The sequence below is a fragment of the Spodoptera frugiperda genome, chromosome 27 (assembly GCF_023101765.2).
Source record: "Spodoptera frugiperda isolate SF20-4 chromosome 27, AGI-APGP_CSIRO_Sfru_2.0, whole genome shotgun sequence".
Lineage (NCBI taxonomy): Eukaryota > Metazoa > Arthropoda > Insecta > Lepidoptera > Noctuidae > Spodoptera > Spodoptera frugiperda.
Window position 1 is genome coordinate 8945721 of NC_064238.1, and position 12783 is coordinate 8958503.

The 12783-nt window shown below is 36.7% G+C and overlaps 1 protein-coding gene across 4 annotated transcripts in view; it reads right to left on the reverse strand.

Moving 5' to 3' along the window:
• Positions 1-246: 246 nt before the first annotated feature.
• Positions 247-12783, reverse strand: part of LOC118263545 (roundabout homolog 1) — a 60814-nt gene continuing 48277 nt past the window's right edge. For all 4 annotated transcript variants that reach the window (XM_050705505.1, XM_035575605.2, XM_035575606.2 and 1 more), the window contains 9 exons: positions 9384-9713; positions 8898-9051; positions 7080-7210; positions 6648-6920; positions 5223-6539; positions 4808-5141; positions 4533-4705; positions 3543-3889; positions 247-3252 (listed from right to left, as the gene is read on the reverse strand). In XM_050705505.1, coding sequence (XP_050561462.1) covers positions 2668-3252; positions 3543-3889; positions 4533-4705; positions 4808-5141; positions 5223-6539; positions 6648-6920; positions 7080-7210; positions 8898-9051; positions 9384-9713 — 3644 coding nt within the window. In that variant the 3' untranslated portion in view covers positions 247-2667. The remainder of the gene's footprint in view (positions 3253-3542; positions 3890-4532; positions 4706-4807; positions 5142-5222; positions 6540-6647; positions 6921-7079; positions 7211-8897; positions 9052-9383; positions 9714-12783) is intronic.

Below are 12783 nucleotides of genomic sequence, written 5' to 3' on the forward strand. Positions count from 1 at the left end.
CCTTTTACCATATCTCACAATAGTCCTGCATCAACCGGGGATTGTCCTTTGGTGTACTTCCATAGTGCATACAGGGATAATCGCCGGCTGATGTCCCCTTACATTTAGATTAAAATTGTTCAACGGGCCTCTGCGAGTTGGCTTCGGCCCCTCGTACGCCTTCCAAAGGTCCGGGACCCTGTGGTCCCGTGATTATGTAAAGAACATAAATAATTTATTGTATCGTAATAATGATAATAAAACACATTTTTTTTCAATTAGTATTTAAATTATTTTATTAAAAAATAGGTATCCAAAGACTAATACAAAAATTAAAATCCATTGAGTTTATGTTATTTATTGTGTTTCCGTCTATTTCAATGAAATGTTCTTAGCATGACGTATCGCACATAAAAATAGGCCTCTTGGCAGTTTACATTGCTTTTACATTATTTAAATACATTTTTTATAAAAGACACCTTGCTATTTTAATGAAAATGATTGATGTTGCTTTATAAAATCGTTCTACACATCATCAATTGTATGCATTCGTTTGAAAATAATACAGGATCACCTTTTTTTATCTTAGGAGGTAAAAAGGTACTTTAAGTACATACACTTTTCACGTTTGCGATATATGACGAGACAGAATTTAATAAATACAAAAAAAAACTTCAAGATATTGACATTAATTCACAAATTAAAAATGTCTATAAAATCCTATAATGATGTGTAGACAGACCTTAATAACATAAAATAAATGTCGAAGTTAAATCAAACAATTTACAATGTGACATTTTCTTATACAACTTTTTCAATTTTAAAACAATGAACGATCAGATTATTTCGTATCATATTATTATTATTTATATTAATAAATAATCTTTTTAGTATTATTACGTGAAATGCCTATTGCTTTGATTATTATTATTATCCAACAGAGTGCGATAATAGGAACTACGAAGAATTTATCTGCAGTCTAATCTCTATCTTTTATTATAATGAACCTGTAACTTTGCAAAGCAAGGTATCTAAATAAGGGTAAAAAGAACACAAGAGTATTTGTGGTGACAAGTAAATCGACAAATCACACAATTTTATATCACACATCACATTTTTTATTTCAAAATAAAAAGATACCGGCTGTTGTCTGTAATGGTTAAAAGTACTGCTACGGATGATTCGTTTCGATACCCGGATTGAAAATCTACTAGTGGGAACCCCACTAGACCATGGGACCAATGAATAAACATACAGATGTTAGAAAATATGAGATGGTCATGACAACTTTTATTGATTTTGTCCCATTCCCCCAAGTCCTAAAGTCCCATTTTATAAGGAGAAATTGTTTGCTAATTTTCACGTTTAGAAAATCCAAATAAAATTTCACAAATTCTGCTACTAATAACATTAGTTTAAACGACAACACGTAAAGTATCTTGATGAACATACTTTAAAGAATCCAGTGAGCGTTCTTCATTTAGATTAATGTGCTCATCGGATGAGCTTGTCACCACAACACGCGATCTTGTGATCTCAGCCCAAAATACTCTGTTTAACAGTCCAAAGAGGAAAAATAACAAAATTTGAAGTAAGTTTACAAAAGGCGAGCTCCATCTTACATTTATTTACAAATGAAGGACGAATACACATTTTAATTATTATTTTTTTTTTTTTCAGATATGGAAGCATCCTAATTAATAACATTTTTAACTATTACATGACTAATACATTTGATATGCAATACAAGTCGTGCTATTTAATATTATAACAAGTGGCTATATAAACTCATATCACATGATCTTACGTAGATTATAATTTTTAGTTTTGTAAAAGCTTCATTTGAATTTTATCTCACAACTCCAATGTTACTTTATTATTATTTATTTAGCTATCGATCTCTACATATGGCACGTGAAATAAACTAAATAATAATACTAATTTTAATACAGTTAATAGAACTAATAATAGGGTCTTATGAATAAATTAATTCATTTCTAAAATGCAATGTCAAAACAAAATACTATTAAAACAATCCAAGTCTATTATTTTATTATTATTAGTACTATTTACAATGCTATGAATGATTTAATAAGGTTATGTTATTTCAAATTATTGCCAAGCGTTAATTTTGTTGTTTCTATTCATATTTTGTTACACTTACGCTAATGATATAGGATTACAAATTCGTTTATTGATATTCAGACGGACATATCAATTGAATTTCCAATTCCAATAATAACATTGTAAACATTTATCAGAATCGATATTAAACTTCACAAAGTTTAGTTATTCCAAGAACATTATTCGTTAAACTAGTTATAGTTATTTACACTATTTACAAATAATAAATCTATAGTTACAAGGACTAGGAATACTTCAAAATATATTATTAGAAATTTCAAATTAATCAGTTTGTGGATAAATATAGATACGCTGTCATCACTAGGCCAGTCACTTTTTAAATCACAATTTTAGGCCTTAACATTACACTGAAAGTTAAAACAAAAATCAATCACTGTCAATATCATTTTCAAAGTAAAATAATCACGATTCTTTACACGAATGTTCAGTAAGTGCACAACACGAGGAAGAACTGCGATGTCAGTGACGTCACTACACTACTAGGAAAGCATCGGTCTATACGTCCGTTTGGCACAGGTCGCCGAAAACCGGCAAGGCGTGATACTACCGGGTTACAGAGTCAACCCGGGGGTGAGGCGCGGGTGGGGGGTGCGTCGGGGCGAGGGTCGTCTTGGCACTGCCAGGCAGCCCCTGTCCCTGCCTGAATGACGTCAGCCGGGCCAGCGTCCGCGTCGCATCGTTGTCAAAGTTAGGCCTCTCGTACTGATGCTGTGGTCTCTGCCTCTGAGGCTGCATCGCTTGCAACTCATCATAACCACCATCTTCCGGATAGTTCTCCTCATCCGTCTCATCTTCACCGAAAGCTCTGTACGTCGACTCGGATTCCGAATTCTTCCTAGAACTAATCCCGTAGGTACGACCTATTAGCGATTGGGTTGCATCAGTCTTTGAATTTTTATCCCCTTTTCGGTCGTCCAAACTCTGATTGTATCTTATCTGAGCTTTCTGAGTTTTCTCTAGAGAAGGCAAGTCATAAAACTTCAATACGTTTGGATGACCTTGGAAATATTTTTCGCTGTACACATTTCTATTATAGTACCCTCCATTGCTAGCTGGATACATTTCCTCTTCAGGCGCATATCGATTATCGAAAGAATCGACATTCTTCCCGGTGGGAGGAAACCAACCCTGTTGAAATAAGTTTTATTAGTACAGTATAATACAAATATCATTTACTGTGTGTTCACAATAGCCAGTACTTATACAGTGAACAATACAACTGACTATAATAGGCAGTCGTTTGTCTCAATATAAAGTTAAATTGCCAATCCCCAGGCGTCAATTACATCCCGAACAAGAGATACTTCAACACTACTTGACGTTCAAACAGTTGAGTGAATAAATTAAATGGCACAAACTTCAACTTGGCAGAGCTTCAAAATTTCGAAATCGAGAACATTATATAATTGGACACTTACCAATGAACTCACACATTGCCTGGTATTGGCAACCAAAGTAACCGAGGCGTACGCCGCCGGTGAAGTGGCAGTTTTACTTGTGTTCCATTCATTTGCATTGGCTCGTGAAGACGTCACTTCCGCGTATTCAGGTAATTGGTGAGTAACTTTGTCATATTCCGAGTTAGTTTTCTCTTTGCTCTGACTGGTTTGAGTACCGGACATACACAATCCTGGCTGATTCTCCATCCACAACAGTGACTCAGTCTTCGTTACAGTATTCTTATTGTAACAACTACTGAGTGGATGTGACAAAGACACTGCGGCTTTTATATTCATTTGAGTCACTAAGCTCGTTCCGTTGGAATCTAAAACAACAGCTCCAATTAGACATACCAAGGATTCCCTTCATTATAATATCGTTTGACAACCATTTCATAAGCCGAATGCAAATGATCTCGTTTACTGAATACTTAAAAGATGTAAAACGCAATATAAAACAAACAAAGCGAGGGAAATTGGCTTAAAGGTAACTGGGTGAGTCAACAAACGAATCGCCCGGAGAAAACAAAATAGAAAACATTTACATTTACTGGGTCTTTATTTCTCGGATTTGTATCATTCCTTTGTGCCCCGAACGTGAATGCAAAGTGAAAGAGATCCACTGCGCTCACGAGAGGGCTCGCGCTACCTTTCAACTCGAAAGTAATCTAGCTCCCCTCCCTTACCGTCGCATGGCAAAGCCTCCATCAAACAAACGCTCGGCGCCCTGCACCACCCCACGACACCCGAGGAATGTTTTTAATTTTGAAATTCTGATGCTGATTCCTCGGAAAAAATAGCGTTTCCAGATAAGCTGAATAACTGTTTATTTTCGAGTTAACATCGCCGGTTGTTTTATGTGAAAGCGATCTACACCGAACAATCAAAGATGTATACCAACCAGTTACATAATATTTGTTGTGCAGAATGGCACATTTTATTGTAAATATAATGTACAATGTCACTTACCATAAATATTAGGGAGAGCCGACTTTTTGGCGAAAATGTTGTGCTTTCGAACGTAAATAATGCCGCCAATCACAATTATTTTGAACAGAACAATCGCTCCAATCAAAAAGTAAAACCATGTTTCCATAACAAAATCCCCCGCTACTATAGACACCTCCCCGTTTATTGGATATCTGCAACAAAATAATTACGTCAGAATGTCTGTCGGATGTTACATGTAATGACATTTCATTTGCGATTACATTCTGCGGATTTTATTTGTGAAATGAATTTACCTGGATAAAGGATCGAGTCCAACAGAGCGAGAATCGATATTTAAATATACTTTTTGGCTGAATGGTCCGAGCCCCACGATAGTTTCAGCCGCAATTTGAACCGAGTAGCTGACACCAGACGTCAAATTAGTCATAATTAAGCTGGTGGCTTGATGAACAGTCGTGTTGATAGCCACCATGGATTTGTTCGCAGGTATGTCCAGCCAATTAACCAACACATTGTAACCAGTAATGATTCCGTTTTGTAAATGGGCTTCTGGAGGAGACCATTTCAAATGAACCGTCGTAGTATTCAAAATGAACATTTCAATGTTAATTGGAGGACCGTCAGGAACTGTAAAAAAAATGGAATGTTAGAAAAATGCACGGGAGAAACGCGAAATTTATAAAATGTAAATGCTAACTGGGTATTTACCATCATCCAAAGTTTGAGCCACTCTTGAATTCGACGGCTTCCCCTCGAATTTCTTATAGAACGGTATGAGGAAAAACTCGTATTTTGTGTATTTTCGCAAAGACGTTATTTCATATCCGGAGACATCGTTGGAATGCAAAATAGTTTTCATCTCATACTCGGTCGTTATATTGTCTTGGGGTCTGAAATATATGAATAAGCCCTCCAAGTAGTAAAAGTTCAGTATTTCCCACATGAGTTTTATAGTTTTTGAGTCAATCGGTGTGGCTTCAATTAATTCCACTATATTGTCCGTGAGAATGTTGTTACGGAATTCAGTGTTATTCGAGAAAACTCCAGATTCCCACAAAGAGCTTGCATCGTCGCCAACAGTTACCGCATCGGACACCGGACTAGGGCCAGACAGCCCATGGGAATTTTCCGTTCGGACAATAAACATGTAAGTAACTCCAGGCACTAACGACTTTGCTACAAATTGGGTATGATACACTCGCCTCGCCAGTACTACCCAACCTCTAGAATTCCTGGGTGTGCTACTTCCTGATAGTGTTTCTCTTGAAAATACTTCAACTTGATAACCAAGTATGGACGAAGAACCGATTTTATTATTCTGATTCCATGTTATTGTAACACTTGTTTCTGTCACATTGTGTATAAGCGGCTTTGTAGGCGGCCCTGGCAGAGACGAGACGTCGGCGGCTCGAAAAAAATGAATGTTAGGATTTATCGGGCTATCGACTAGCAGCACCCCACTCCATACATATTTCCCATGATGGGAGGAAGCCACGCACGTATAAGTGCCGCTGTCTATTTTGTCCAAATCCTTCAATATGAGAGTACCGTCATTAGTGACATTCCTTCTATGATTTTGTATTAATGCTTCCCCTTCAAAATACCATGCAATGATTGGTTCAGGTGTGCCCACCGCTGTACAGGGGAAAACTGCCATCGATTTTATAGGTAACGTTTGGTTAGAGGGCCCGTTTGTTATGATTGGCGGTGGGCGGTCATCGTCTGACGTCACGGTTAGTTTCCCTCTGACAAACGAACTGCCAGCGAAGTTTACCGCCGAACAAACTATCGTGTTTCCACTATCATTTTTATTTGTGTCGTTGATTGTTAGTACAGTCACCCCGTCTAGTACTGTTGTAGCGTGATATTTCCCTCTAGATGTACCCGGGAAGATTATAGTTCTATTTCCTTCTATACTCCAGAACATGGTTGGCTCGGGTCTACCGGTGGCCGAACAAGTAAAGGTTGCCATTGTTCCGGTTTCAATGTTCACTGAATTTGGTTTCAATGTAATAGAAGGAGGATCTACAAAAGAAAATAAAACAATTTAATAACAGTAATCATACACCACAAAAATAAAAAATATCATATTCGCAAAATAAAATGAATAAAAGCGTCGATGTAGAAACATACCGTATACAGTCAAGTATCCACTAGCGCTCACAGCGCCAACAGAATTGTCTGCTTCACAAGCGTACTCTCCCTCGTCCCCTAGAATAACGTTGTCGAGTCTCAGGCTCCTGTCGTCAAGAACTTTGACGCGGCCGAGTGGCATATTTCCACCTCCAGCGGTCCTTCGCCACAGCACGTCCGGAAGGGGATCCCCTCCCACTCGGCATTGGAATGTGACGCTGCCTCCAGTCTGCGCCACAACGTCCTCCGGGCCCGTGATTAAGTACGGCTTAACTGTGCAGTGAGAAATGTCTCTCTGAATTACATGACAAAAGAGGTGTTCGCGGGAAACGGCTTACAAATGTCGAGACGCAAACAGAAATTACAGAGTTATGAATTGAATTTAACAAATCTTTGCTAGTTGCGAATTCGAGGTAGGAAATTGTTACTCACTGTGTATTCTGAGCGTTGCTACAGCTGATTCCCTCGTTCCCGCCGCATTCCGGGCGATACATTGATATCTGCCGGCGTCGGTTTGCCTGGCGTCTTGTATTACGAGATTGCCACCGTCGACTAAATGCATCCTGGGGCAATAAAGCATCATACTTAAGCTCAGAAAGTAAACAATTGTTTCAATATTAATAATGAACCTTTTTATTCCTTCGAACAAAGTGCATAGTAACAAAGTCATTCAAATGTGGGGCGGAATATTTCAATGGGAAATTAACATTTAATAAAGGGTCCGGTGAGTCAGAACTATTGAGATTTTTACTTGATTGCTTGTCGAGCTCTTCAAATATCCCCTTCCTTTATAACTTTGATGTACCTCCCTCTCTGCGTACGGCTGTTAATTATTTTTATGCTTCAACATACGTAACAGCGCGCCCTCAAGATATAGAGCTCATAAAAATTCATAGAGAGCAAAGTGAAAATTGGCAATATAACTTTTGAGCGAGATTCAATTCACCGCGTTAAGATTTATCTCATTTTCAAACAATGTTGAGCTTGTAAGTTTTGCTTTGTCATACTAATGTGTTTGAAAATTGTATGTTAAGTTGTGGAATACATTAATACTTTATTGTGTTTAGTGAATGTAACTGAAATAAGATAGTACGTGCGCTTTGAACGTTAAAGCTACAGGGTTATAAATAAAATTATTGTCTTAGATCTTAATCAGGTGTTCGAAGGCTCTATAAATATTCTCAGGCACTTAATTGCGACCATTACCAAGTCTTGGTCGTAAAAGATCGTTCGTTCCCACAGAGCAGCTAGGATCCGCATAAATTAGTACTCAGTTTGATTGGCCATAAACATTTGACGCATGAAAATGGAGTGTTACTTCTAAAAGGATCAACTGTCAGAAGTCAATTCGGAAAGTAAGTTTATTTAGATAAAACAATATCAACATACACATTATTTTACGGATGTTCTAATTTTACAAGTGTGTGAACAGTTTATAATTGATAATTTATAAAATTGAAAGTTATCCCATCAAAGTGTACATGCCGATTAGATCGATTAACATTTTAGAGTTTTCATTATAATTCTTCTTTAATATAATTCTAAAAAAAACACGCCAAACTAACTAAAACCAGACCCCACGAAGAATTTCATCCATTAATCTTAAAACTTGTCTCTAAAACTTAGCACTCCATTTTGCGTTAAATCCATGTTCGTGAACTACGGTAGGATGTGGAGATATCCGATATCAAACGACTGTTGAAGTAGCTATTCAAGACTATCATGTTCCTGCCATCCAACTACGCTGGCACGAGCACTTACTACCCTCAAATTTGCCTTTAAATTTTCCTTTTATCATAGATGCTGGGACTCTGGATAATTTATAGAGACTTTTAAGTTATAGCTTAGATTGGGAGATGAAGTATTTTGTAGGTAATTTTACGTAGAGGGATATAGTGGATATTTTTTTTGTGAAGTACCTAGTTAATGTTTTTTCCGAGTTTTAAATTAATAAGAGTAGCTTGAGCATCAACAACTTTTAAATAAATAATATTTTTACCGACATCAAAAAAACAGAATGTTCGCGAATATTTCGCGTTCGGGTCAACTGATTTTGATGCGGTTTTCAGTACAATATTTTTAGATTTTTTGAGATATATTACCTGACTTAAAAAAGAGAGAGAGGTTCGCACTTTTAACTTGTAAATGCGATTCCCCATTTTTTAAGTTTTATATCATTACTTTTTTTGGTACTAAAACTAACGATTATAATTCAGTATAATAATATTTAAGGCTTAAAATCCTACTAACCTGGAATCACCATCAAAGTGCAGCATCTGCCCATTCTTCTTCCAGTACACAGTTGGTTCTGGCGAGCCTCGGGGCGGAGAACATTCTAGTATCACAGTCTCTCCCTGTGCCGACTGAGTCGACACTGGTTCCAGTCTGAACTCTTCACGAAGAACTGCAGAAAATATTGATCACTTTAGTATAATGCTCATTTATAGTTATAAGTTTTCTCATAGTAGATAATTATGTATGAAATTAACAAAGCTCTTTTACAAAGATGCGTGTAGAAATGGAAAAATGGTGCATTTTTTCGTTACAAAAATAATCTTATTAAAAACAGTGTGAATTAAAGACATAATTAGGTCATTTCAGTCATCTGAAACTGAGATTAAAGGACCGACCAACGACTTATAAACTATTTGTTCCACTTACAAATCAAGATTAACTGTTTCTTGCAAAAACAAACCTACATACCAACCGAGCAATTATTGATAAAAACGAACTTACCGGCGACATGCAATGTGGCGTTTCTACTTCTAGCTGTGCCGTAAGGATTGGTGGCTTCACACCAGTAAACTCCTGCATCTGAGTGTGCCCTGCCATGAGTGGTTCTTAGGAAGAACAGGCCTCCAGCTGGGAGTAAGCTTCTGTGAGTGTCTGATACCACAAGGACCCCTCCCTTGTACCATCGTATGGTAGGAGGCGGTGACCCTCCGGCTCGGCAGTTGAGGGTCGCAGGCTGATGCCGCGCTACTGTGACGTCAATCGGCTGCTCAATGATGTACGGCGCTTCACCAGTACTGACATAGTCATCGCTCATACCGCCATTTACTGGACCTGGTAACAAAAGAATTTACGTAAGAATTTTGTTTACCTACATGCGTATTCTTATAAACTCGTAAAAGTTTCGCTGAAATCTATTTTAGTCTCAGTTCATTGATCGCGTTTTTAAACAAATACCTGTATCCCTTGCGTAATTTGTTTAAACGCATTTCTGAATGTGATCGTTGAAGTAAGCCAGATAACATTTTATGCTTTTGCTAAAGTAAACTATTAAATTTGCAAACTCCACCGATTCTTTGTCTTGCTGTCGAACATTAGCACGGCTACTCCTGTGTTATGTCGACCCTTACAATATAAATTACTGTGTAAACACTTATTTGAAGTGTTTATGCAGTGGCGTGTTGAGCAAGCGTCATGGAAGGCGACGTCCGATCCCACCCACTGCAATTTCTCGCCAACACAAGCTTTATTTTAAAATATTCCTTAACAAAAGCCCTTTCTAACCTACGGTTTATTTTAATAATAGGTGGAGTATGTCATTTGCAGTTGCTCTAAAGCGTCGCACAATAATAATGAGCTATAAACACAGGCTTGCCCATACAGGGACTGAGGGCTCCCTGAAGCTGGGGCTGCCCCAGACCCTACTATTTTACTCTGTTTACAACGAACGCGCAGATGTTAGTTTTTGACACTCCAATTGATGTATGTCTATTGTTGCAACGAGCTATTGTAGCACAAGAAAAAAATCGATGGAAAAAATTCGATCCGGTGTCCGATTTTAGCAAAATGAACCTTCATAATCGATATGCGAGTCGATTTCATAGGCGAAGTTGTATTTTGCGAACGAAATCAATAGGGATTACTCTTTTGTGTGTGGTAATTGTGTTTATTTATTCACGTGTCCCAGAGTTGTGAATGTGGTACGATACAAGGGCTAATCTATAATTGAATCTCCATTCGATTTGCTATCTTTCGATTTTTGTGTTTCCAGCCCTATTTTTATTACGTATTTTTGGAAAGTATTGGGTGAGTTAATTGGTAAAAATAATAATGCTTCATGCACGGATTAGCTTATAATAAGGATTAAGAAAAAAACAGAACATTTGTATTATTGTTGAAATTCACAGTTATTCGTATTGTGTACATCTTCTCTGCATTGGTTTATTACGAAATAATTTTACAAAAAACTTTACACCCCACTGAAACTCTTAAAAAGTAAAAAAAAAGTTATCGTCTGGTTTTGGTGACAAAAATAATGGCTGCTTCGCGTGTTCGTATTCTTATAAAAAAGTTTATTTTATTTTTCTTTCTTGCCATTCATATTGAGCTATGTAGTAGACTACCGAAAAAAATTGTGACGATTTATTTATTTCATCCTTTATTGAGCACATACATAAAATAAGTTTACATTGTAATAAGAAAAATTGCATGGAAATTATACTTGTCTATCTGATTTTTATTTCAAATTCCATCATTTCGATAGATGCATCCTATTTGACATGAATAAGTAAATAAACACTATTCTATTCATGAAAGAAACGAAACATAGTACTGCCTATATTCAAATGACACACTACCAAACACCAACCACATCTAAAAGACTAGACAGTTTACAGAAACGATTTGTATTTAAATGCCTTGATAGATACATAGCCCTCAACCGACGTGCTATCTCACAAGACTTGAAGAACAGCATCATTGCATAAAACAATATCAATAACTCTTGACACAAAGAGCTTACAGTAGATACTAGGGCACAAAAGCAGGTGATACTCTATCACCCATTATGTCCCCAAATGATGGGATATAAAAGTCTTTCATAGAAAAAAAAAAATATGAGCAATGATAGCACCCATGAGTTGCCATATGAATGGTATAGAGTATAGAAGTATAGAGCAAAAAATATTGACCATAGACCGGCAGTATGACAGCTATAAATTAAGTGTCGCCGTCGCACGCTGTCGTAAAGAACGCACAAATATGATACGCTTCACTACATAGATACTAGCGTGAGGCCATAGCATCAGCGGGTAGCGTATTAGCGATTTTGTTAAGCTATGATAGAGGGACGTTTTGTAGTAGTGGGTTGTTAGAGTTGTTATTCATATAAGTTGATAGGTAGATTTGTGAACAGACAACGCACAATTATAAAAGCTCCACGTGTAGTCTATCTTAGTAATTTCTTTTGAAGAGCGACGAAAAAATTTTGGAAATTTTATGCACGTTCGAAATCACTAGCAATTATTAAGTATTTATATATTTGGGTATCTCATTTATAGAGGAATTTTAGCAAAATTTTGCTTATTTCAAATTGAAGTACTAAGATGTTCTACTTATTATTTTCTGTGGTTTCACAGCCCGCTGGTTTCATAGCCTAACATTCCTAGACGTGCAGAGATAAAAATAAGATTTAGCAGATTGCGACTAACATAAAATATTGTTTATGTTTATCTCGATACGTTACTTTATCGGGCATAAAACTAACTTTACTGCATAGTTGTTAGAACTCTATGTATCGATTATTACATTATTTACTCGATATATCCTTCCTTAGTTTTATGTGCCATGACATAACTTTTTATTATACGATTTAGGTATATAAAAATATTTATAGTTTTTTAATGATTTCATGTTTGTTTTTAAAATATAGGTCAAAGATATTTATTATTATTATGATTAATTACTTGCATAAGAAAACTGGATTTAGATGCAACATTTCAACTTTATTGAGAGAAATGATGGCTGGAGATTAAAAAACTATTACTCAAATTAACGTCTGCGTTTAGTTCTGACTTTTTAATACAGAGAAATTAATTTACATTGCAATCCTTTGTACACTTTACCAGAAAGTTTTATTTAAAATTGCGACAACTCATAAATAATAAGTATCGCTACTCAAAAATATGATATATGAGTATCCTGCCCACGGAACACGCCAACGCCGCCGGGAGTGACTTTACAACTCACACGCGAGTAGTTACGCTCCATTGTTCAAAAATCTTTGTTAAAAAAAAGTTCGCGAGGGTGATTCGTGTCCCCTACTAATTTACTACAGGCACATGTCGACACGCGTCGCGAAAGAAAAATAAATAAAAAAAATCGGTTATAGAGACATGGGTTTCGC